Source organism: Acomys russatus, chromosome 6 (genome assembly GCF_903995435.1).
Source record: "Acomys russatus chromosome 6, mAcoRus1.1, whole genome shotgun sequence".
Classification (NCBI taxonomy): domain Eukaryota; kingdom Metazoa; phylum Chordata; class Mammalia; order Rodentia; family Muridae; genus Acomys; species Acomys russatus.
The window spans coordinates 35,196,152-35,221,282 of NC_067142.1; the positions used below are offsets into that span (position 1 = coordinate 35,196,152).

At 50.8% G+C, this 25,131-nt stretch overlaps 1 protein-coding gene across 1 annotated transcript in view; it reads right to left on the minus strand.

The window, feature by feature from the left end:
- Nucleotides 1-5,222: 5,222 nt before the first annotated feature.
- The window catches only part of Pkp1 (plakophilin 1), a 43,025-nt gene continuing 23,116 nt past the window's right edge, over nucleotides 5,223-25,131 (minus strand). The window contains exons 3-13 of the mRNA XM_051147482.1: nucleotides 17,867-18,261; nucleotides 15,255-15,399; nucleotides 13,553-13,760; nucleotides 12,454-12,631; nucleotides 11,042-11,156; nucleotides 10,205-10,360; nucleotides 9,385-9,561; nucleotides 7,853-8,006; nucleotides 7,339-7,525; nucleotides 6,712-6,796; nucleotides 5,223-5,329 (exon numbers count right to left, since the gene is read on the minus strand). Coding sequence (XP_051003439.1) covers nucleotides 5,255-5,329; nucleotides 6,712-6,796; nucleotides 7,339-7,525; nucleotides 7,853-8,006; nucleotides 9,385-9,561; nucleotides 10,205-10,360; nucleotides 11,042-11,156; nucleotides 12,454-12,631; nucleotides 13,553-13,760; nucleotides 15,255-15,399; nucleotides 17,867-18,261 — 1,875 coding nt within the window. The 3' untranslated portion in view covers nucleotides 5,223-5,254. The remainder of the gene's footprint in view (nucleotides 5,330-6,711; nucleotides 6,797-7,338; nucleotides 7,526-7,852; nucleotides 8,007-9,384; nucleotides 9,562-10,204; nucleotides 10,361-11,041; nucleotides 11,157-12,453; nucleotides 12,632-13,552; nucleotides 13,761-15,254; nucleotides 15,400-17,866; nucleotides 18,262-25,131) is intronic.

Sequence of the window (25,131 nt, forward strand, 5' to 3'; positions counted from 1 at the left end):
GACACCAGGTAACGTGCAGAAGGAACTAGAGGAAGAGACATCTAGGGCAGGCATGTGGACTTGTGCGGGCAGGGCTCAAAGACACTTGGCCTCCAGGTCTTTGAAGCCTTATCTTTCCCACCTTTTAGATGTCCTGTGTCCTTGGTGTCTGTTTAGTTCTTGTCCATCCAGTCCTGGATCCAAAGTCCTCATCAGCCTGGTCTGCTGTTCTCTTGGCTAAAGACAGCTAAATTAGGATTTTTATAGTCATTTGGCACTCCTGTACCCACCGCATTTAGCATAACACTGTCTACAGTGTTATGATCTTCCAGTGATCACATGTAATAGTTCTGGGAACGGATTTATAAACTGTTTCCAAACACAGGTACAGAAAGATATCAGGATGCTGGCAATGGCATGTGACATTTTGCATAGTGGCGTAGTTGCATAGGGGCAGCAACAACCAGGCATGCAACAGGAGTGGATGAGCTTTACCCAGGTGCTGTTAAGTTAAAGCTAGAACAAAACAGGACTTAGCATTGTCACCCTTTATATGAAGCTCAAAAATGACAAAATTAGAATATGGTGTTAGAAGTCAGGGTAGTGCCATGGTCTCCTGGGGCGGGGGGATAGAAACAAGAGGAGCATGAGGAAGGCTTGTGGGCTGTCCCTGTACACTTTCTTGGTTTGGGTGCTGTTCAGTTTGAAGAAGGGCAGTGCTATGTCCATTTTAAATTGCGTGATTTTGATTTCCAAGTTGTATTTTAATGAACGCATAAAGATCACACTCACTGAATTTGCAATTTGGTCTTTTTTTTTGCAGCCAGCACAAGTTTGTAGGTCCCAAAGCATTTCTAGAAGCCCCAGACTAGAGCATCTAATAGTGTAGGGTCACAGAGAGCCACAGTCCTTTCCTGAGTGGCACTTGGCACCTTCTCTCTGGCCATTACCAGACACCATGCTCTCCCACAATGCTATAACAGAAGCCTTGTTAGTCATTGCTCCTCCAGGATGGGAAAAGATTCTCTTCAGGGATTTCCTTAGCATCTTTTTCTCCCAACCCAAGCAGCCCCGGTTCTCATAGATGATGATGGCCCTTAGCCCATACCATGCCTGGGGTCTCCCACATCCTTTGTGTTCACAACTCTCCAGCCTCGGACATGAAATCCATGCAGCCTAGCCATTCTGGAAACATGAATTCCTAAGTCTTTCCCGCCATCTTGAAAATGTCTTTCCTACAGGACTCTGCCTGGGTGGATGGGCCATGTTCAGAATGACTTTTCCACTCATGACTTGGTGATTTTCATCACATTTCTTCCCTCCTAAGCCTTATCTGTAAATGCGGACCGCCATCCCCACATCCTGGAGCATGGTGTTCAAATGCACTACAGTGAAGCAGGGATCTATGAATGACCTTGGGTGACATTTTCAATCTTTGCCCAACACACAGACAGTAACTGGAGACACTGGAGAGAAGGGTCTTATTTTTTTTTAATAGTACCTCGAATAATACAAAGCTTGAAAAATCTCAAAGAAACACTAGCAATTTATTGATTTCTTATATTTCAACAACAAAGCAAATACATGGTGTATCATACAAGGAAACTGGGCCTGTCCAGCACAAGGTTCTCATATGAGACAGAGCAAGGAGAGTGAGGTCTGGAGGAAGATTCCCAGACACTGCCACAAGCCCAAAAGTCAAGGAAGACACAGTGCATGAGTCTTTTCTTGTTTGGTCCTACACTGTAACTTGTTTTAGGCACAGAAGTAGGAGGCAAATTTGATTTAAAACATAAAGATAGGTCTGGGGTATGTAAAGTCTAGCCAGCCCCTTACTTCCTGCTTCTAGGAATGCATTCATAAGTCCCCTTAATATTGTCCTTCCTAAAGGACAGGCATGAGTTGGGCCCAGCCCAGCTGGCCAGCTTGAGATCACAGAGGAAGTTCTCATAACTGGGCCTGCCTGGCCCCATGTCTGAGCACCTGCTCCATCACCAAAGGAAGGGGTGGGCCTACCAAATCCTTCTCCTAGGGAAAGGAAAACTAAGGCCATGGGGCTACAGGAAGTGAGGACAGTGCAGGAGTGGGGGGAGGGAGGGAGGGTGTTGCTCAGGGCAACAGTTTCACTTGTTGACTTGAATGTTCAGTATGGTTCTCTCACACTTACTAAGTGGAAACTTCCAAAGCCCAGGACCTGGGTATCCTTTCTCCCTGGCAGGACATACATTAAATGGGGGCAGGGATGTAGAAACTTTTATTCACCGATATGAGTATCCTACGTGCTCCCTTTGAACACTGCCTGAGTAGTGTGCCAATGGTGTGTTTTAAGGAATTGACCATTTTGGATCCCAGTGGCTGGCAAGGGAGATCACAAGAAACCTATCCCAGGATAATGTGGTGGGACAGCAATCCATGCTGGTATTGGAGGAAAGGTGAGTCCAACATGAGCTAAAGAGGGAAGGATGTTGCAGACTCAAATCGCCAGAGCATGCTGGGCTATGTGGTTTAGGACACCTCTCAGGGACAATGTCCTCATGTATCTGACCTCCATCCTCAGTGGACAGATCTTTTACTAGGCTACCCCAAGCCACAAGTGAGTTTTTTAGTCTTAATGCTAGGGCAAGAAGAGGGGCAGGGCTAGGGAGCATCCTATGTCCTCCTTGAGGGAGGCGTGGCCACCCAGCACTAAGCACACCAGCTGAGAGGTGCTAGCCAAAACATGAGAGGCTCAGCTCTACCCTACCCCACCGTCTGTCCTATGGGCCTTGACACAGACAGGCCCACACACGGGATTCTTGGACGCTCTTTTGCTACTACTATCTGCAGTGCATAGTCTGGGATCCTGGGTTTGGCTGCCTCCATCCCTGATAGGCATCTTTGTTTCACAATGACAGGGAACAGACAGGGCTGCTAGTGGTCAGGGAGAAAGAGGTTGGCTCTGATGACTGGGATGTGGGCTGATTTCCTGGTCTACTCAGCTAAACTCCCTTCTCTTGGTCTGTGGGGACCCCCACCCCCCACCCCCAAGTACTCCCTCGCCTGACACTCAGCAAGGCTGGGTCTGAGGCACATTGCAGATCATCTTCAGCTCTCCTCCCCTGTCCTGTAAGAAACCTGAGCAGGCAGGTGTCTATGCCCACCTGTTCCTGCTCCATCCCCCCAGGGGGCAGGGATGAGCACTAGCAACTATTCCCAGAGCTCTGGCTTCGGGGCACTGTTCTTACTTTCCTTCTCCTGAATAGCTGCTTGCCTGGTCTCTGAAATTTGGGGCTCTGCTGGCTAAAGCTATCATGTGGGTACTGAGCCCCAAAGAATGGTGAGCCAGTGGCTCTGCTAAGCAAGTGACACAATCTTAAGTCTTCTGGAGCTCCTCTCTGCCTCTTAAGAGGGAATGTTGGCCCCATTCTTGGCTTCTCCTGCCATCTTGGAAGTGGCAGAGAAAGGCTGCCGAGCTCTCTGTGTCTCCATCGGCAAGGGCCCTGCCTGGATATGCTATATTTCCAGTTAGCCAAAAATCATGTGTGGTTCTTATCTGTAAAAGGAGGCACAGAGAGGCCTCTGTGCTGCCTGTGAGATGCAAAGAATCAGCGTACCTGCACCTAGCCTGTTTCAGTTGTTGGTTATGTTTTTAGGCATTCATACACACACAGGGACACACACACACACACACACACACACACACACACACACACACACATACACACACACACAGGGCACACACACACATACACTTACATTATGCACATTGTATATATATATACTGTTTCTCAGAGAAGAAGGTATTGACATCAGATGTAAGCCCTTTTAACTCAAGAAAGTCCCCCCACCCAGCCTCCCCAAACCCCTAGCTTGCCAGTTCCCCTAAGGAAAAAAAAAAAAAAAGAATCAAAAATTATTTCCATCATCCACAGTTTTCAGGTTCCTCTTGGTTGCATCTGAACATCTCCAAATACTGTGCAGGATGGAGCAGGTAACCCATCTTCAAGACCCGAGGTCTTCTCAGCTGGGTTGTATTTTTCTAGAAAGAGAAACTGTCAAGTTAGGGTAGTGAAAGCTGGGCACGACAGTGTATGCCTGTAATACCAGTTACTTGGCTAAGGCAGTAGGATCACACATTTAAGGCCAACCTAGGCTACAGAGCAAGTCCAAGGCTAGCCTGGGAGACTTAGGAAGATCCTGTCTCAAGATAATATATAAGGAAAAGAGGGCTGAGGCTACAAGTCAACTGTATTTGCCCAGAATATGTGAAGCTGTAGGTTAAATCCCCAACAACCACAACACGCAGAGTCACATGTAGTGAGACACTGCCACATCACCTAGCCTGACCCGTGCTACAAACTGCTGCTCGCTCACACCTTTCCCAAAAGTGTCTGCTTCAATATTTAGCTGTAGACCTTGGCTTCTCTGTATGAGAAACCCTTTGGACATCCACTTAAAAATACATTTTTCTGCACCTCCCTTAAGGGCTATCGAGTCAGAGCTGGCAAGGCAGAAGGCCAGAAAGTAAGTGGCAAGCATCCCGGTGGAGTCTAGTGAATGTTCAGCTTGCAAAGCTTTGACAGAGTCTCTAGAATCATCAGCTGGAAACGAAGCTTGTCCACACTGAGCATGTGCAGAGTGGGAATGGGTTTTAGGACGGATGGAGGGGTTAGAGAGATGGCTCAGTGGCTACGAGTGTTTGCTTCTTCCAGCACCCGGGTAGCAGCCCACAGTTGTTTGTAACTCCAGTTCCAGAGGATCTGATGCCCTCTTCTGGCCTCCTTGGGCACCTGGCACACATATGGTGCACAGATATATGTGTAGGGAAGATGCTCGTACACATAAAACAAACACACAAACTAGCAACAAAACAACAACAACAACAACAACAAAGTGGTTTTAAAAAATAAGAAATGGAAAATAAACTATAGCTCACCCAGAGTGACTCCTATATTCTATAACCCACTTGTGAGTGGCACCACCTGGGTTGTACAGTGGGCAACCTACACAGTTATCCTCGGTTGTCCTACACAGACCTCTGGCCCTTCCAGTGCTAATAAAACATTACACATCCCCAATGTCCTGTGATGGGACAACCCATGTTCTCAGCTAGGAGTCTACATGGCTGTCCTCCTCGCCCTGTTAAAGCCCAGCTGCCTGTCCCACCAAATGATGCTGCTCCCTACAGCGGGCAGGTCTAGCCTTGAACGGCTGCAGTGGTGGTTCTGGAGGTGTCCCTTGCCATGGGGTGAGCTGATTCTCACCTGCAAGTTGAACTTGCTCGGACAGTCTCTTCTTAGAACCGGGAGGTGAAGTTTCTCAGGTTGTTGGCCCCGGTTATGTTCCCCATCATGTTCCGATCGAAACCTTGCTGCAAGGGGAGAGACAAGCAGGGTCCACTGTAGGACAGGCAGGGTGGGGCCGGATGCCTGGCCAGGAGCCACCTTTAGGCAACATCTCTGAGTTTGTCTGGACTCTGGACATGCCCGTGTGCTCTGACCGCTATGTATGTATGCCTGGGCTACAAGGGAGCTGATTTTTAAAGTGCACAATGCCCCGAACATCAGTGCATTAGTGAATTGCGTTTGGAATTTCCCTTGCACATTTGAGCTTCCTACTTGTGTTTGCAGAAATCAAGCAAGGAATGAGAATTCTTCGTTTTTGAGAAAAGGTCTCACGCATAGCCTAGTGTCCTGTCTGGTCATATGTCAACTTGACACAAGCTAGGAGGGAGCCTGAAAGGAGGAACTTCAACTGAGAAAAATGCCTCCATAAGATCTGGATGCAAGGCATTTTCTTAATTAGTGATTGATGTGGGAGGGCCCAGCCCATTGTGGGTGGAGCCATGCCTGGGTTGGTGGTCCTGGGTTGGGATCTATAAGAGAGCAGGCTGAACAAGCCATGGGGAGCAAGGCAGTAAATGGCACCCCTTCAAGGCCTCTGCATCAGCTCCTGCCTCCAGGCTCCTGCCCTGTGTGAGTTTCCTCCAGAACTTGCTTTTGGGTCATGGTATTTCATTGCAGCAATAGAAACCTTAACTAAGACACCAAGGATGGCTTTGAATCCCCAAATCTCTTATCTTTGCCACCCAAAAGCAGGGAGTATAGGTGTGTGCCGCCACACTTGGATTTTCTGGGTCTCAGACAGTGGGGACAGGCCTAGTGGTTGCCCAGTGCCAAAGGCACAAGGGTAAACTCTTGACTTGAAATTGGAGTGGTTCTGTAACGGGCTCTGAAGGTTTCTAGGATATATTACATTTCCAAATGGCTGGTGATGCCTTAGTCCAGCTTTCTTGCCACCTTGCTTTCAACCTGTAGGTCACAAACCTTTGTGACCCAAATATATTTACATTACAATTTGTAACAGTAGCAAAATTACAGTTATGAAGTAGCAAGGAAAATAATTTTATAGCTGGGGGTCACCACAACATGAGGAACCGTATTAAAGGTCGCAGTGTTCGGAAGGTTGAAACCCACTGCTCTAAGTGATCTCACACTGGACCTCTCTCAGATTTCCTCTGCCCTACCCTCTCCCCTCGCCCCCCAGCCCCTCAGATACGAGGCACCTGTGGTAGGGTCAGGGCCCTGTGCACACTCACTGCTACTCAAATCTGCTGATTCTCCTTTTGAGTTGGTCTCACCTTGGTTTGTGGGGTGCACACACCTCTCACTCCCTTCCCAATCTGCTGGGACTTTAGTGCAGGGCAAGTGTGGGAAGGGTCCAATCAGGAGGGATGCTAGTATATGCTCTTACCTGCCTGAGGACACCCTGCAGCTCTCTGCTGGCCCACATGTCAGACAGGAGTAGCCGGGCAGCCTCTGCAGCCTTAGGTGAGGCACTGTACAGATGAGGAGCGGGCTTGTGAGATGAGAGCCGTTATGACACAGGAACACCTCTTCCCTTGCCAGCCCCCCTCTTTAGGGTCCAGAGATATGGGGTGTCCCTGCTTATACGAAAAAGGAACTCTAAATGGGACAATGAGTCCAAGTGATTACACAGTGGGCGCATCTCACACCCTTGCCCATCTGGAGACATCCCAGAGGCTAGTTCACTAGAGAGAGCCCCACGAAGCAGGAAAAACATTCTCACATAGTTAGGCCTTACTCTCCTATGCCTCCTGCAGCTCCTCCAACTGCCCAGTGTCCCCCATGTCCCCAGCTAAGAAACGTACTTCTCTGTCCCCTCTATGCAATCCTAGGACCTAGATAGAGGCTGAAGCCACAGCCCTTCTGCATTTGGCTTCTAGGACTTCTCCCTCATCCTGTCCCCTGCCTTCCCCTGGGTACATTCTATGTGCCCCCCCCCGCCCTGCCCCACTCCCCCTGCCACTGAGTGCTGCTGTATGTGGGGGGGGGGAAGCCCTCCCTCCCCTCTGCCCACCTGTTACGGCACAAGTTGAAGACATTGTTGAGCATGCTGCTGGAGAAGTACTGCTTGGCCATCTGAGGCTGCGAGGTCATCAGGTTCCTCACAGTGTAGCAGGCTGAGGACAAGATGTCCTCCGAGTTGCTGGTGTTGCCGGTGTGGCTGGTGAGGAGTCTGGTCACTTCCGGGAACACCTGGTTTCCTAGATAGAAAGGAGTTAAGGAACTGGGTCAGGGTTGCCGTGGAATGGCAGACAGGTTGTGTCAAAGGCCTCAGTACTCATGGTCTTCTTCCAGGAGGTGGGCAAGGTGGCCCCTCAAGGACCCACAGGAACAAATCCAATCAAGATGGATTTGTGTAGACTCAACCATGGGGTGAGAATTCCCTCCTCCTACCACACATCTCTTGGGCCAACTTCCCCTCAGAATACCCACATGATGAAATAGTTTGAGGGCAACCTTCTAGAGGGTTCTAGAAAGTACAGGCCGGTGTATTCTATGTGGATGGAGGAAAGGACAGGTGTTCTTACCCATAGCTCTGTGCAGCACAGGGTGGCGGGACATATTGCTCAGAAGAGAGGCCCCGGACCGCACCACATCCGAATTGCCAGATTGCAGGAGGCGGGCGATTTGTGGCAAGCCCTTTTCCTTCAGCCCAATCAACTGGCTCATACCACTGGACATCTAAGAGAGAAGACGCAGGGAGGAGCTGGTCTGTGGCCTTTAGGCACCAGAGTAAGTAGAGAGGCAGATAAAAGCAAGCAAAAACAAAAAGAAAAACAACAGCAGCAGCAGCAGCAGCAACAACAACAAAACAAAACCCTGAGTCCTTTCTCTTTCACCTTAAAGTTGGGAGGAGACAAAACTGCTCCAGCCTAAGTGACTATGGAAGAGGCAAACTTCACCACCCCTACATGTCCCCCATGCCTGGTGGGGTTAATCTGAAACTCAGGTATAGGCAGAGGAAGTGTCATTTCTGTCCCTCAAGGTGACCCAACATCAGTATCTAGACTAGCAGTGTCCCATCCTCTCTCGCTGTCTCAGCTCTTCTATCTCAGACACCTCTCTCAGTATCTGTTTACATGTCACATGGCCAAGGGCAAGCGATGGTTAGAGAAAGCCTGGCCATCTTCTTCACACTCCCCAACCTCTGCAGAAGCCAATCCACATTTACTGAGGGCTTGCTAGAGACCAAGAAAGATCAGATAGGGTCTGGGTCCACATGGAGGTAGAATTGGGATTCGTCACAAGTAGACTAGTTAACCAGGGTGTCAAACCAACATCCTGGTATGACCTAATATAGGCCAGTTTGGGGTACTTGGGAACCCCAAACTCATCCTTCTTACAACCAGGGAAGTTATCTTGACCCTTGGGATGCCCCTGTCTGCTGCTGCCTAGGTCTCTTTTGTCTTAAGTGTGTCTAGGGACCAACAGCTGGCTATGCACCAAATATCCTCCGGCTTTACCCAGCACCACCATGTCCTTAAACTTCAAGGCTGGAGCCGGGCGGTGGTGGCACATGCCTTTAATCCCAGCCCTTGAGAGGCAGAGGCAGGTGGATCACTGTGAGTTCGAGGCCAGCCTGGTCTACAAAATGAGTCCAGGACAGCCAAGGATACACAGAGAGATCCTGTCTCGAAAAACCAAAACAACAACAACAACAACAGAAAAAAAAAAAAAAAAACCAACCCAAAAAAACTTCAAGGCTGGGTCCACCACAGCTTTCCCTGAATCTGCCCATTCCTCAGACTCTGCCAGTTCATCAAATGGGGATTTCTCTTGCCAAACTCTCCTCGTCCCTATCCCCCACTGTGTGCAGAGCCCAAGTGGTTAGCACCATAGGGCAAGAGGTTAGAGTGTGGGCATTGCCCAGGAGTTTTCAGAGGGTAGATGCATGCCTGCCCTCGACACAGCACTGGTGACCAGCCAAGGCCCGACATGCTCACGTCTGGAGCTCGAAGCATACTCAGAACCAGGCGTGTCTGAGAGACTGAGGGGAGAAGATAGGCTGGTGGAAAGTGCAGGAAGAAGGCTGAAGAGATGGGAGGGCAGGTCTTCTCACCAGCCCCTTGCTGGCTGTCAGGTTCTGCAGCGCCCCAGCACAGGCCTCCAGGGTAGCATCTTTCTTGCTCTTGCCCATGAGGTTCAGGTAGGTGCGGATGGCATCTGAGTGGTACAGCCAGCTGCTGCCCTTGGGGTTGACCTCTTCCTCGGGGAGGGGGCAGTCATAGTTATTGTTCTGTAGACAGACAGCGTGTCAGTGAGGAGTCTGGTGATGTCACATGCCCAAGCACTCTGCCTCTCCCCAAATTTCAAGTTGCGGGTTCTGTTGGGAAGGATGGGGGAAGACTGCTCCCTGTATGCCTTTCCTCCATGCATTCCAGAACCATCCCCTTCCCTCACCCCCACCTCCACCCCCACTCCCTCGCCAAATGAGGGACTGGACCATGGTCCTCTAGATAGTCTCTGGGCAGCAGCTCAGGAAGTGTGCTCCAGAGCAGCTTCACCCCTGAGCATCCAATTGTGTAAGGCCACCCTAGGGTCTGGCGGCAAGACGCTGAGAATTTCAGCTACATTGGGTTCTGCAAGCTAGCCTGGAGCCTGGCTTCTATATGCTGTCTCTTACCTACAGCATCCTTATTAGGAGGCTCAGGAGGGATCAGGAACCCTCGCCTAAGACAGTAAGAGTTGTATTGTTTCCCCAGTGTGGTAAGAGGAACAGAGGCCTACAGAAAGGGGCGTAGAGCTTTTGTCCTTGGGTGGTCTGGGCTCCTACAGCCTACATGGGTCCCCTGTAGGGCCTATCCTCTAGGGTTGTGGGGGATGTAGACCTGCTGAGTGCTTGGGGAGTGTGTCCTGGCTCGACAGTGGACATTGCTCACCATCATCTTGTCACCCCTGTTGCTGAAGCAGCCAGTGGAGGACTTTTCGGTGTAGGCATTGCGGGTATTGTACTCCAGCTGGCGGTAGCGGGTAGGCACCTCGGCGTCCAGGCGGTAGGAGAGGTTATGCAGGATACACATGCAGTTCTCCACGGACTGGGGGCAAACAGAGAGAGTGCCTGAGGACTGTGCCAACAGACTTCTGGGAATGCCACCTATCCTGAGTCTTCAGAATGGCCCTGTACCACTGTCAGTCTGGAAAGGTCTCACAGGTGCACCCTGGGAACTGGATGTGGTTCCTGCCTCTGTCACTTGCTGGCTGTTTGAGCCTGTATGACTTGCTTTGCCTTTAAGGGTCTCAGTCTCCTCAGCTGTAAAATGGACTACCCTCACTCCTCTTGGCTGGTGGGGCAGATTGTGTTCTAGCTCCTCAGTTCTACATCCACAGAATCAACCAACCACAAACTGAAATTATATCTTTTTTTGAAATTATTTTTTAAAAAAGACTCTAGGAAAGAACACAATGGAAAGGGTACTGGGAACACTTTTGTGGGCTCACAATGCCAGTGTGGCCTCCAGAGTCCAAGCAGGGAGCACTTGCATGTTCCAGATGTCCCCTCCCCTGTCCCTGCCTCTGCCTGTGTCTGGTCACTGAGACAGATTCCACAAGTACACCTGGGAAGTGTAACCCTGACTCACTGGTTCCAGGAGAGAAATGTCAATCAGCATCAGGAGAGTTCCAGACTTAAGTGGGCGTCCCCCCCCGCCCCCCAGCTTTTCATGGGCAGAGAAAACAGGGTTGGGGATATAGGTGTCACCAGGGGCCTGCACCCTCACCTTGTCATCACAACGGCTGGCAGCCACACAGTTCTGGACATAGCACATGAGAGAGTCAATGAGCCCGGAGTAGTTCCGCATAGTCTGGCGGCCGGCATCGGCCGAGCTCAGGTTCCTGCAGGAGAGAGCCAAGGAGGAGGAGGGTGAGGATGAAGGAGGGGCGGAGCATAGTGGGGATGTGCTGGGAAGAGCCGTAGAAAGCTCAGGGCAGAATTTGAAAGTTGTGGCAGGAAGAAGAGAGAAGGAGAGAAAAATAAATGGAGAAGGAAAAGAAATCATTTAGGCAGCTCTGCCTGGTCCTGGATGGATGAAGGGGGTTTTCTCCCAACTAATGCAGTCTGAAGGCAGTTTTCACCAGTTTCTGTCCCCTGGCCCAAGACTCCCAGTGGCTCACTGCATCTGGCAGCCCCGCTCCTGCCCTCTAGTGGCCACATGAGAGATAGGCGTTGGAAGCTGTTGCTTGGAAGCGGTCTTTTTGTGGAAACAAAGCAGATCTGAGGAGGTGCTGGACCAGAAGAACTAAGCGGGGAGCGGCAGCTAACCTGAGGTACAGATGTAGTTAACTTTTACAAAGGTTGTTTCATTCCCAGAAACTGTGGATCCTCCTGCCCTAGGTCGTGTGTATGGTGAGTGTATAGGGTGTGTGTGTGTGTGTGTGTGTGTGTGTGTGTGTGTGTGTGTGTGTGTGTGTGTGTACTGTCACCTCCAGCAGCCATGTGGCCCCATAAAGTCCTTAATTACTCTGGCTTTTCGTCTACCTGGCCTCTTCGCCCTCTGGAGGCTGAGACACAAAGCATATACCAACTTCACCTGTGCTTTGGAATTTCCGGGGGACAAACTCCATTACGGCGAAGTGAGATGCTAAGGTGCACTTGCTCCATGGTTTCCATACTCTGTGCCGGCACCTACCCTAAAGCTCTGAGAACAGGCACATCCAGATCCCAACCAGGAGTCTGCCACACCCTGCTGTGGAACTCAAACAACTTGGGGCAAAGCGGCACCACCTCCATGCCAGTGAATGTGGCGAAGGGTTTCAGCATCCTGGCAGGATGTGACTCATGCGCAGCCAATCAATAGTCTTTTGTATAGGAGAGTGCTCTTCAAGATAGCGCAAGAAGTACATTTTTCTTGGGCCGGAGGAGGAGGGGATTTAGTTGAACCAGTTGGGATGTTCAGACTCAGGCTTCTCCACTCTTAGATTCCCAACAACACCCCCTAGATTCTCTCGGGAGGTTTGCAAGGCACAGCCAGATTCAGACATCGGTAATAGCTGACCCTTTGTCCTGGAGCCAGCCCACAAAAAGCAACACCAGGGTGAGTGTTCTCTACTCTGCCTGAATGTTGGAGAAACGGATGGAGGCTGACTGTGGGAGGGCCTGAGCAGATAGACTTTATGAGCGCTCTTCTCTCACCTCAAGCAGCCTGTGGCATTGAAGAAGACCTCGGGGTCCACCGCTTCCCGGGACATGTTACTGTTGCCGTCACACCAGCCAGAGAAAGGAATGATGACCCGGTCAGTCAGGACAGGTAGGGCATCAGCCACCAGCTCCTCCTTCAGCTCGTCAGTGGAAGACAGATTCCAGAGTAGCCCTGGACACAGACACGGTCAGCGCAACGTGGCAGGCTCTGAAAACCTAGGCACTAGTGGTACTTCTCCCAGCCTGGGCTCTAGCAAATGGCCACCTTCCAGCTGGGTGTGGCCCACCTGTCAGTCAGGCTTGGCCTGACTCCCTGTGATCCCATTCTCACTGTCCTTGTAGACTGTAGGTTCTTTGAGGTCTGGGACTATCTCTAGGTAAAAATTATGCACATCGAAGGTCCTAAAAACACAGTTGAATGATCAGTTTTCACCGTATATTTTGGAACTTAGAATCGCTTAATGTTCTGTTTTCCATCTGAAACAATACATTCAAAGCATCAGCCGTGGAAGTGGGTCTTGAATTTTGTTTGTTTGAGACAGGGTTTCTCTGGTTGTCCTGGAACTTGCTCTGTAGACCAGGCTGGCCTTGAACTCAGATCTGACTGCCTCTGCCTCCCAAGTGCTGGGATTAAAGTCATGTGCCACCACCGCCTAGCTAGGTCTAGAAACTTTTATCAATCGTGACCCTGAACATTTTTGTCTTTCCCATCCAATTCAAGGTCTTCCTGGTGACTTCCCTGTCCTGTGCCCCACCTTGAGTGCATCATGGACTTTGTGAACACAAGGTAAGGCCATCCTTTAACACCCACTAAGCCTTGCCCCATTCACTGGCTTTGCTCCTTTTCCATCACCTGCAGGTTTCAGTGCCTACTACATGAGGCTCCTTCCCTTGCACCCAGCCTTGAAGATTCCACCCCAGGTCACCATCTGAATGCCACTATTCCAGCCGAAGCCAGTGCCATTGAGCTCTGGCATTGTAGCCCAGCGAAACCTACACAGCTGTGCCATGGCCTAGCCTAAAAGGACAGGCCAAAGACACCCCTGCCACCTTGTCCAGTGCCCATGCCAGGTCCCCTTCTGCAATACCCTACCAGTCAACTGTTTCTGGATCTCTGTGCTTCCGCTTCTCCTCAGGAGGCTGACGGCCTCCCGGATCCCATTCTGCCTCCTGGTCTCCAGCTTATTGGCAGTGCTCCTGAACACCAGGTTGCGCAGGGCCCCTGCAGCAGCCTGCTGGACGTTCTGATTGGGGCTGCGGAGGAGGTCCACCAGCTTGCAGATGCCTCCCAGCTGATAGACCTGGCCGGGAGAGTTGCCATATTGATTGTTGGAAGGAGATAAGGTGGAGGCAACTATTCTCTACCCGCACTGGCTGTTTCTCAGACCCAATAAATCAGTTCAGAAGCACACGATCAACCACAACAAATGAACTGCGATGAGGTAGTGGTAACGGAGCCAGACAAGAAACCCAAAGACCTGAATTCAGAGCCTGGCTCCCTCGTTTCCTATTTGGGGCTCTTAGCAAGTCCCTCCTCTGTCTGGAGCCACGTTTTTCTCTTCGGGAACACGGTGAAAGCCACATGAGAAGATGTGCCTGCACGCATTGCACAATCCTAAGGCAAAGCAGACGCACAGAAGGTGCCACAGAAACCCTGCTGTGGTAGAAATGTCGATGAAGACTACCCCAGGCTTCTAGGAAGCTACTTGTGGCACACATAGCTGTCTTATGTCTTGTAGGGATTTTCCTATCTATACAAAGACCAGTTGTGGGGGGCATAAGTGAGTTCCATTTTCACTGAGAGAGAGAGAGCTGAAAGGGAGGGAGTTGAGGGGTGGAGAATGGTCATCTCCATTAGTGGAATCCAAGGAGGGGGTTTTGTGAAACTCATAGCTGTCACTGAGCCATGGGCCTCTTCCATGACTGTTGTAGAACACAGTGCTCTTAGTGGAATAGCCATTATTGTCATCACTGCAGCCTCTACAACTGCTTGTAAGGGACCCTCAAGATTGTGTTTGCTGAGGGCTGGGGTGACGGCCCAGTGAGTATAAGTGCTTGCCGAAAATCCTGGTGAGCTGAGTTCAATCTCACACAGTAGGAGAAAACTGAATTCTGATAGTTGTCCTCTGCCCACTGCACACACACACACACACACACATTTCTTTTTTTAAAAGAAGAAGATTGGGCCTGTTACTAGAAGGAGGGGACAGAACCATTAGATTTTACCTGAGATTCCAGCCGCCCCTCCCCACACCTCCCTCCCAGAGATATGTAATTCCTCCCAAGCTGTGAAAAGTCTATGATCTCAGGTCTTGGAGGTGATCGAGTTTATAGAATGTGAACGATTAGATGAAGAGTCGGGGGTGCGTGAGGGGACACAGGACTTGATCTATATATTCATGCTGGCAAGAGACTTGCTTTGGAGTCACTTATGTTCTTACAGCCACTAATCATTCATGCTTTGTCAATAAGCCAAACGAAGTCACCGATATGCGGGCTTGTTCTTTGGTGGGATCAGTACTCTGGTCTGCTGTTGGTACACCCATAGCTGTTTGTTTTATATCTCTCTGGGAAAAGTTCACAAAGCAACGGCCAGTGGGTGAAATGCCTCTGTCTAAGGTGCAGGCGCTCAGGAGGGTGTTTACTCTGCAGGTTAAGATGAGGCTCTGATCTTGCAATGCCAGGAATTCTCCATATCCCTGTGGCTGGATGCAGCTTCTGCTGGGTTCCACATGTGGGGCCCTGGGCTGATACACTTGGGGACCTACCAGGTGGGAAGGGGGATGGGCCATTACCTGTTGCTTGGCCGACTCATCCTGGAAGCAGGTGTGCTGGATGTAATAGGCCCCAATGGCCTGGTACTTCTCATCCTGGGAGCTCAGGTACTGCACAGCCTTGGGGATGGTTAGCCCACTGCACTCAATGTCCTCACTGCAGATCCTGGAAGAATAGGGAGCACGGTGTATTACATGTTACAGGGTGAGCAGGGGAACCCTAGTGGGCAGCCTCTAAATTCTCACTCAAATATCACAGCCTCTACCTGTGCCTCTCTCCTACCCCCATCAGGGAAGCAGAAAAAGGCAGCCAGGCTTTCTTGGAGAACATCTTGCGAACAGTTCCCTACAAGGAAGGAAAAAGGCTGTGTGTCTTTCCCCTCTCGTGGCTGAGGCCCCTGTCAGGGGTTAAGGCCAAAGCTGTGTACAAACTTGTCCCTATTCCCTGAGATGAAACTCTCCTATCTCTTCTGCCACTGTGTTTGTACCTGGTTCTGGAAAAGTGAAAGAGAGTGGCCTGGCTATTCTGTCTCTCCTTCTTCTCCCTCCCCAAGTCCAGCTAGCTTCACACACACACACACACACACACACACACACACACACACTTCTTACATTCAGTCTTTCTCATTTTCAGTCACCACATCCGTCTGTGTTAGGATCACTCTCATGGGGCTAGTGGTTGGAGAGCCATTCCAGCCAATCCGTTACAGCCTCTAACAAGATCCTAAAATCCTGCCCACTAGATTGTTCTCCAGCTCAGAAACCATCCACAGCTTCTCCGTACATTAGGCTCAAATTCAAACAGTTTAGATGGACATTGAAGGCATGTGTTAGGTTGCTGTACAGCAGATGGCTGTTAGTTCACTGTTAACTGACTGTTTGGCTCTACTGCAACCCCTGGCACATTCCCTAGCCTCTGGCAAGAGTCTGTTGGTTGTAGCAAGGCATACTCAGTTCCAGACACGAAGGCCTAGCCCAGGCCTGCCGAGTCTCCCTTCCAGGAACCCTTTCCAAGGAGGGAATCCTCACCTGGGAACTCCCCAAGCTCCCATGATGTACAGCCACAGGCAGCCTTTCCACCTGTGTGTGTCTTCCTTCTGAACAGAGAGAAGAGGTCCCAGAGAGCAGAGACAGACCCTCCGAGGTACCCAGCCCTACTCCATAGATGTCCTCAGCATCTACAGTGGAACCCTCTCTTTATTTGTACAGGATCGATCAATACTTGGCCACAGCCAGTGCTCCAGAAAGAGCCATAGTTTCAGGTAGGACAATCCAACTACATATCACTTCTCTGGCCCTGGGCTAGTTGCACACCTGCCCTCTACTGAGAAGCCATTGCTTTACCTTTACCAGTCAAATGTCCCTTCTGCGTGGCTTGCCACTCAATCTTAGACCTCCAGTTGGGGGCCATAATGGTGTCAGGATTAAGTCTCCAAAAGAGAGGGATTTCTGACTCCTTTCACAAGTTATTCTAAATACACCTTCCGTCCTTCAAGCTGGATCCTGCTTTTTTTGAGCACAGTGTGGGACTAGTAGGAAAGAGTACAGGGTAGAGAACTAGCTGTGTGGCTCTGGGCATGCTTGCTGCCATCTCTGGGCTTTGTTTACTCCTCACCAGGGCCTGCCTGGCAAGGGTTTGAATAGGAAGAACACAACGATGGTCCTCGGTCACTAAGAGCATGTTTCAGAGCTGCTGGGGGCTGCGTCAACATGGCTTTGCCTCCTGTGCTCGCCCCAGAGCCCACATGGAGGAGAATACTCCCTAAATGCCTGCAAATAAATGAGTGGCTGCCGTTAGGTGATAAGGGACAGTTGGAGGGTTCATGGTGCTCTGGGCCTTGAGAGAGGTAGGTTCAGTGTTACTGTGGCCCCAAGATATCCTGTGCCTATGGCTCTCTGCAGGATGACTCATTCTTCACAGTGGTGTGTGTGTGGTGTGTGGGGTGTGGTGTGTGTGGGGTGGGGTGGGGTGGGGTGTGTGCGTGTGTGTGTGTGTGTGGGGGGGGAGAGAGCATCCTCGCCTGGGAGGCTTGTTAGAACACACATTGCTAGGACCTCCAGGTGTCTGTAAGACTGTGTGGGGCCCCTGAATGAATATTTAGTTTTAAAAAAATATTTCATTATTTTACACACATGGGTGTTCTGACTACATGATTGTCTGTTTTACCACCTGCATAACTGGAGGCCAAAAAAGAATATTGACTCTCAGATGGCTGTGGGTGCTGGGAATCAAACCTGGGTCCTCTGGAAAAGTGGCCAGTGCTCTTAACTGCTAAGATATCTCTTCAGCCCAGAGAACAAGTAGTTCTGGCACACCCCCGGGTGCTACTGACGTTGCTGATCAGAGAGACAGTGTGGCAGCTGCTAGCCTGCTAATCTTTTCTCCTTTGCTTCCCTTTTTCATGGCTTGTGGCCCTAAGTCCCTTGTCCACGATGCCTCGGTTCCATGGCCTTTTCACTCTGAAGACTCCCCCAGGCCAGTGGCCCATCCTACCAGAGACTCCTCAAGGTGGCAACAGTGGAGTCAGAATACAGACTAAGCCTCTCCCCTCTTCCTTGGGAGTCCCTGACAGAGTGAGCCAGGCTAGCAGATTGCCTCCCACCTGGCCCCACCACAGCCCTGCAGCACTTACTTGGAACTGGCCCTTGAGTGGCCAAAGGACAGGTCCTTGTTGCAGGAGATAGGTGGCACACACACAGGGTCTTGCTTGGAGGCGCAGGAGGGCGGTCGCACGGGACACTTCTTGACAGCCTTCTGCCCGCTGCAGGTGCTGTAAAAGCTGTATCGGTTCTGGGTGGTCTTGTGGCCTTTGCTGCTCAGCGTGCCCTTGCGCAGCGTGCCCCTCGGGTCACAGTAGAGGTCAGGCTCGCTGCGGCTCGCCTTAATTTTCTGCATGAAGCAGATGTCACTGCCGGCTCCAGGGGTGGCACAGCTGCCGCGGGGATAGTGCCTGCTCCAGTTCTCCATCTGGCTGTAGGAGCTGAAGCGCCGGTTGTCAGGCTCCCGTTTGAGGGTCCCATTGTAGATCTAGATGGGAAACGGATGAGGGGTTAGTCATGCTCTTGACTGGGATGCTGGGTCGAGCTGTCACAAAGGAAGGTAGCCCTTCCTTGCCTTGTTACAGCGCTCAGGGGATCTCCACAAACAGTGGAGAAAGGAATCTTGGGCATTTTCTCCTTGCTATATTATTTTTTCAGATGAGGCTCGTGGTCCACTGTGGAACATGAGGCCATTTTAGCAGATGTGCCCACTCTTATTAAAAGTATAGAATAAAGAAATATATTGGAAAACGTACAATACAGAGTGCAGCACAACAGAGGCATAACCTGTTTTATGCTACAGTGAATAAATTATAAATTGCAATGTAAAATGTACTTTAAAATTAGAAGTATTATTTATTTATTTATTTATTTTGGTTTTTTTTGAGACAAGGTTTCACTGTGTAGCCTTGGCTGTCCTGGACTCACACTGTAGATCAGGCCTCGAACTCACAGCGATCCACCTGCCTCTGCCTCCCAAGTGCTGGGATTAAAGGCATGTACCACCACACTGGCCTAATATAATTTATTTCATGTACATGGATGTTAAAAATTTTCCTGCATGTGTGCCTACACACCACATGTATGTCTAGTGCCCAAGAAGGCACCAGAAGAGGGTATCAGATTCCTTGGCATTCCAGTTACAGGTGATTGTGAGTTGCCATGTGGCTGCTGGGGATTGAACCCAGATCCTCTAGAAGAGCAACCAGTGCTCTTAACTGCTGAGCCATGTTTCCAGCCCCCAAGTATACTTTTTATTATGGGAATGTGTGAAAGGAAGTTCTGAACCACTGGTCCGGCCACATGGACAAAATCTGCAAGGGGTCCTTCAATAGTCACTCAGCAGAAGCAGCATCCATGCAGCTTTTGTCTCAAGCCTTTGCCTTGTCACACACAGTGGCAGCGTCTGACAGCCAGATGGCGCCAGCACTCGCTCACACATTTGGAAATGTCTATTCTGTTCAAGCTGCTATCTAGGGAGCCCCTGGGCACACAGAGGTGGTGCAGGGTACAGAGTGGATGCAGGAAGACCTCTGGGCTGTGTCGTCAGGATAGAAGCAGGCCAGAAACTTGTCCATAGGGGAACTGTTCCATGAATAATGAGGTGTCCTTAAGGGTCCTGTAAGCCCAACAGGGAACCCGCTTCTTCGAGAGGAGCCAACAAAACAAGAGGATTTGGTGGGAATCAGCCCTTACTGAATTGTCCACAGAAGACTTTCCCAGACCCGAAAGCTGGCGGCTCTGGCCTGCTAGAACTTGTTCTCAGACCACAGGATCAACATTGAACCTGATAAAAAAAACCTCCCCACACGGATGCTGACTTGGGACTCACCTTTCCTGGGATGAGTGAGGGCCAAGTCCAGCCCAGAGGCTACCCACCCAACAACCCTAAGCAAGGGATGACGTGGAGAAAGACAGAAAAGAGGAAGTGGATGCAAACTATGGGTCTGAGGGGGCACTGTTAGGTGACCAGCGATTCCTGGCTACACTGGATCTAGCCACACAGAACTAAGGGGGGAGGCCCATTGATCCCGTTCCCTGAAAGAATGGGTGTGAAGCTATCAGCCGGAAGCAGGGTCCAAAACCAAGAAGCCGCAGACTGTTAACCTTGGTGGTGGCAGGTTACATACACTGCCTTTACCCACACCAAGCAGGTATAGTTTTCTTCCCCAAACTGGGTCAAACCACGCTGCCACACAGTGAGGTGGCCCGTGGGTGTTGGGAGAGAGACACAAACAACAGCAAGGCAGAGGCTAAGAGGAACTGGCAGTTGTCTTTGGCATTCAGAGATGAACCGGCCTCGCTGACGATTATATGCAAAGTGTAAAGAGGCCTCCACCACATCAGGCAATGGCCACAGTCTGCCTTCTTTTGGGAAAGAAGGTGGCAGATAGTGCTTTGGAGGGAAGACAGAACACCTCCCCCCATCCCCCCTCCCACCCCCGTGGCAGGCTGGGCTTCAGAGGGAAAAGCAACAGGAGCTCCCTTGTTCTCAGCAAGTGACACACCTGCGAGTCATCTCAGACACCTGATGAGGAGTGCATACGCTCTCCTGGCCCAGACCCAGCAGAGACGCCATCCTGCTGATTAAGCCTGAGTGAGAGAAGTTCTAGGCTCAGAGGCAACCTGTGCTGGGAAAAGGAGCAGCGGGGAGGGCAGGCGGCCCTGGCAAGTGCCAGCGAGATGGGCTGCTCCCCCCCCCCCCGGGGATGGGGGGAGTTCCTCCCCATCCACCACACCCCAGTAGTGTCATCCATTCTTGGGAGCCCCACCCCAGCTCTTAAAGTCACAGCCGCTGGATTGCATGAACAGCAGCACAGTTGGAGATGGGTCTCTCCCATCTCCATTGGCTTCTGCTGCTGGTTTTTTGACAAGCAGGAGGAAGACCTCAGCTGTCCTCTGTCCTCTCCAAGGCTCAGAAAAAGCATACTGTCTCTAGCCCTCCCTGTACAGGTGGCCCACGACCCAGCTGTGGCTGCAGCCTCTAAGGCTGAATTGCCAGTGGCACCTTGGGAATCCAAACACTTCCTTCAAGCACAACCAGGTTAGGACATATGCATTGAGAAGGAGATGTGGTAGCCAAGAGCCCAACCTTGGCTGTGTCTGTGGCTTCCTTGGATACAACCTTAGGCAAAGGACTTAAAGCCAATATGTCTACGTTTCTGCAACTGTATAGCCGAGACCGTAATTGTTCATGACATAGAAGGCCATTAGACATCATTAGACTAATGTCTGTAAATTAGAACTGGACATGACACAAGTCCTCGGACCACCTGCATCCATGTCTGACTCTCACACTGGGCTGCCTTTAGGAGCTGGCTGAGGGTGCACACACACGCACGTGTACTCCAGGGATCCTCCCGTCTCTGCCTTTCTAATGCTTGGACTCCACGCACATGCCATCACGCCAGCATGCCAGGCTTTACACATGGGTACTGGGGATTCAAATGCAGGTCCTCACGTGGGCATGACAATACATTCAGTGACTGAGCTATTTTCCCAGTCCCCTCAGCCCCCCTCCCCTTTAAATGACCCACACCACTTCTAAAGAGAAGGAGTCCAGGAAGGAGACGGTACTCAGAGCCCCATGCTGAGCTCATTCCCCAGTGCAGAACAGGTCTAAGTATGTTTGGGAAAATAGAGGTGGCTGTTCTGCCCAGATGGTACACGAATTGTGAAGCAGGCTTTCCGCCAAAATGGAGCACTCTTTCCTTACATGGGTGCTCCTGGCATCTGTGGCAGGACACTTCTTCATTGTCTGGATGCCCAAACATCACAGGATGTTTGTGATGGCCCTGCCCTGGGGCTCCAAATGATAGCAATCCCACCCCCACCTTTATTTCCAAACACTCTCTTTTAAGTCCTAAGCAAACAGCTGTAGCCAGAAGAGACTGACTGGACACCTGTGCCCACAGCAGGTGGGAGAGCTTTGCTGCCAATGCCGCTCTAGCTACACCCCCACACTCAGATAGAAATCTGCTGGCAGCCTTCTCTTCTTTGAATACAAAGGGGGCACACACACACACACACACACACACACACACACACACACACACACACACACACACACACACACACACACACACACACCATGTCGGACTGTCCCATGCCTTCTTGGGAAACTCAAACCCCAGGTGGGACAGTCCATGGATCAAAGCATTCCAGACTAGAAACTCAACTTCCTGGGAGCAGAACTGACTGTTTAGTCAACAAGCTGGGTTAGGCAGCTAAGCTGAAGCCCAGGGTGTGAGGACAGAGGCATTCTTCTTCACTTGGAACACTCATGGGGTCCTTGGGAATCAGCCCTTGTGACCACAGCCCAAGGCAAGCCAGACAAGACTGCATTGGCCAGATGGTTCCACTACCAGGCCATGTTCTGCCCGCCCTTCTCCTGATGACTTTGTCTAGTAACTCACCTGCGCAAAGAGTGAAGCCAGGCTTTGTGCCAGGAGGCATTTGTTGCCTTATGTGGCTGTCCCTACATCAGAGGAAGACACTTCTTCATTATGCTGATGAGGTCCCGGGCTGTTTAGTGGCCCTGCCTTTAAGGTCCCTTGGCCCCTTAATGCTTTCTTCCCTTCTCCTCCTTTTTCCTGAAGAAGTGTGGCATTTCAACACACATTGATGGTCTCTTTCTTCCTGCTCCTCCTTAAGTAGGAAGTTCTCGGGAACCCACTACTCACTGTGTAGGCAGGGAACGTGAATGAACCGGATCAAGGCAAATCGATACCTTTCTTAGGCTCCAAGGCCCAAGAAACTTGTATTTGCTGAAGTCGCTGGGCAGACATTCTGGAAGAGGTGGTGGCTATCTGAGCATTCTGTCTGCTTCCTTCTTTTGCACTGCCACCGCTTAGACTGTGGCCCTAGTTTTCCTCCGTGTATTCCTGGGCCCCTCCCAACTTCTCCCACCAGCCCCCTATTTGGCCCACAGGGTCCCTCTAGCCACTGCCTTTTCACACCATCACTTCCACCTTCCTCAGGCAAACACTTCCATTAGCCCCAGCCTTGCTGGGGTACTTACTGTGTTTCTGCTACTTGCCGGGGAAGCAAGTCAACTTGCCTAGCCCACCAACCAGCCATCTCTTCCCTCCTAACACACTGTCTCCCACTGGCCCACAACAGCAGATCCACACTGGCCCCTGCTTCACCTACTTTCTGCCCACCTGTTTTCGGACCTCACATTTCTCCCAAGTTTCTGCTCAAACCTGTCATCCCCATCTGTTCTGCCACACCCTGGATGCACACAGCTGGACTCCTTCAGGTGCACACCTAATGTCCCCTGGACTTGTTTGTTCTGTAGTTTCTACAGTGGGGGTCTATTATCCATCCAGGCCTTTCAAACCAAAGGCAATTTTTACTGTGCCTAGCATGGGGCTGGGTTCCCAGCAAGCCCTGTGGAAAGGAGAGCTATGATTGCTAAGGAGAATTTCTTCTGGGAATGGAGACTCCAGTTGCTGTGAGCACTGGGTTCCCGAGTGGCTTCCTTGCTCAGGGGCTCTGCACAGATGAAGTGAGCTGGTGGAGGATAGAAGGCTCTGAGCAGGACGAGACAGCCTATGCAGGCAGCACAGGCAGTCTGAGGTCCAGTCTTTCCCCTGACCTGGGACATGGCTGATTCTAGAAAGTTCTCTCTCCGCTCTAGATAACCAGACAGAAACTGCCTGTCTCTTTGGGAGCAGTGCATGCGCTAGGCAGGCCAGGATGAAAAGAGTGCCCATGTCCCCAGCTATTAGCCCATTTTGAAACCACGCTTCTGCCAACAAGGTGGGGCTGGCCAAACTGGCTCTGCCACAGAACACGCCCTTCTCCGCCTGGCAAGTCACACACCCACTGGAGTGTCCCACAAGGCCATGTTCAGCTAGGCAATCTCCCTACGCCCTTCTCGTGAAAGCCAGTGCACATACAAACTTCCCAGAGTGAATCCTCATCCCTCTTGGGCCTGAAGAGAGCTTTCCAGAGAAAAAATCTTGACAGGAGGCCCCTCCAGGACAAAGCTCTGTGCTTGTTTATCAAGCAACTACCATTGCCAGCCTGTGCCCACTGAGGGCCCTCACACAGTAATGATAACAGTTCTCTCGCATCTTACGATGGTTTCATCTACTCCTGTGGAGCAAGGTACATCTGATATGTAGATCACTCTGAGTTCTCCTGGGGATTTGCAGACTCGGGTCCTCTACCAACAAGGCATCCAAAAGGGGACACATAGGGCCCCAGGCATGGAGAGTTCTCCTGAAGACACAGGGTGCTGCTTACTTAGCAGTCTGTGTCAGCGAGGAAGCCACTGAGGCCTGAGTCACCAAAGATGGGAGTTCATCAGGGAGAGTGCCAGTCTCTGACTCTTCTTGAGAAGCAGAGGTCCCACCCTGGGCTGGGCTTCATATTTCCTGGCACACAGTTGTGAGAAAAACCCTACTCGTCAGAATCCCTGATGTCCATCCGGCCAGCGAGTGATGCCACTTGGCCTTGAAGGAGGCTGGGGTGGGAGTGCCTCATTGTGGAGTCCTCAAAGGCAGGGAGGAGACACACCCACCATTCCATCACCAACACCCTGAAACGCAGGGAAACTTCAGAAGCATCCTGGAGATGCCTGTGAACTAAAGGATTGTGTCTTGTTAACAATCAGTCCTTTTTCTTTTCTTTTCTTTGAGACAGGGTTTCTCTGTGTAGCCCTGGTTGTCCTGGAACTCTGTGGATCAGGCTGGTCTTGAATTCTCAAAGATCCACCTGCCTCTGCCTCCTGAGTGCTGGGATTAAAGGCGTGCGTCACCACCACCTGACTGACAACAGCCAGCCCAGCCTTGGGGTTCAGATATGCTTTGTTACCTGATTTTTGTTGTTTGTTTGCTTGAAATAACGTCTTTTGTTGTTGTTGTTGTTTTGTTTTTTTGAGACAGGGTTTCTGTTTCTCTGTGTAGCCCTGGCTGTCTTGGAATTCCCTCTGTAAACCAGGCTGGCCTTGAACTCAGAGAGATCTACCTGCCTTTGCTTCCCAAGCGCTGGGATTAAAGGTGAGCGCCACCACTCCTGGCCTGAAATGGAGTCTTAACCCATAGCCTAGTCATAATTATCCTGCCCCAGCCTCCTAAGTCCATCCGGCCAGCGAGTTGTTAGGATTATAGGGATGAGCCACTGCACCTGGGTTGTCATATTTAAAAAAAAAAAAAAAAAGCTTTAAAATGTAAAAAACAAAGGTTTTGGTGCCCATCTCAGAAGCATATGTAGACTGAGAAAGCTGGTCAATAAGAGCATCTCTTGTGACCGTTGAAGAGCAGATTCTGTGAGTACTCACCAGTCAGTATCAAGAAGCATTTGCAGATAACTGAAGACAGATCTCCCAAAAGACCAAGATGGCTGCAGC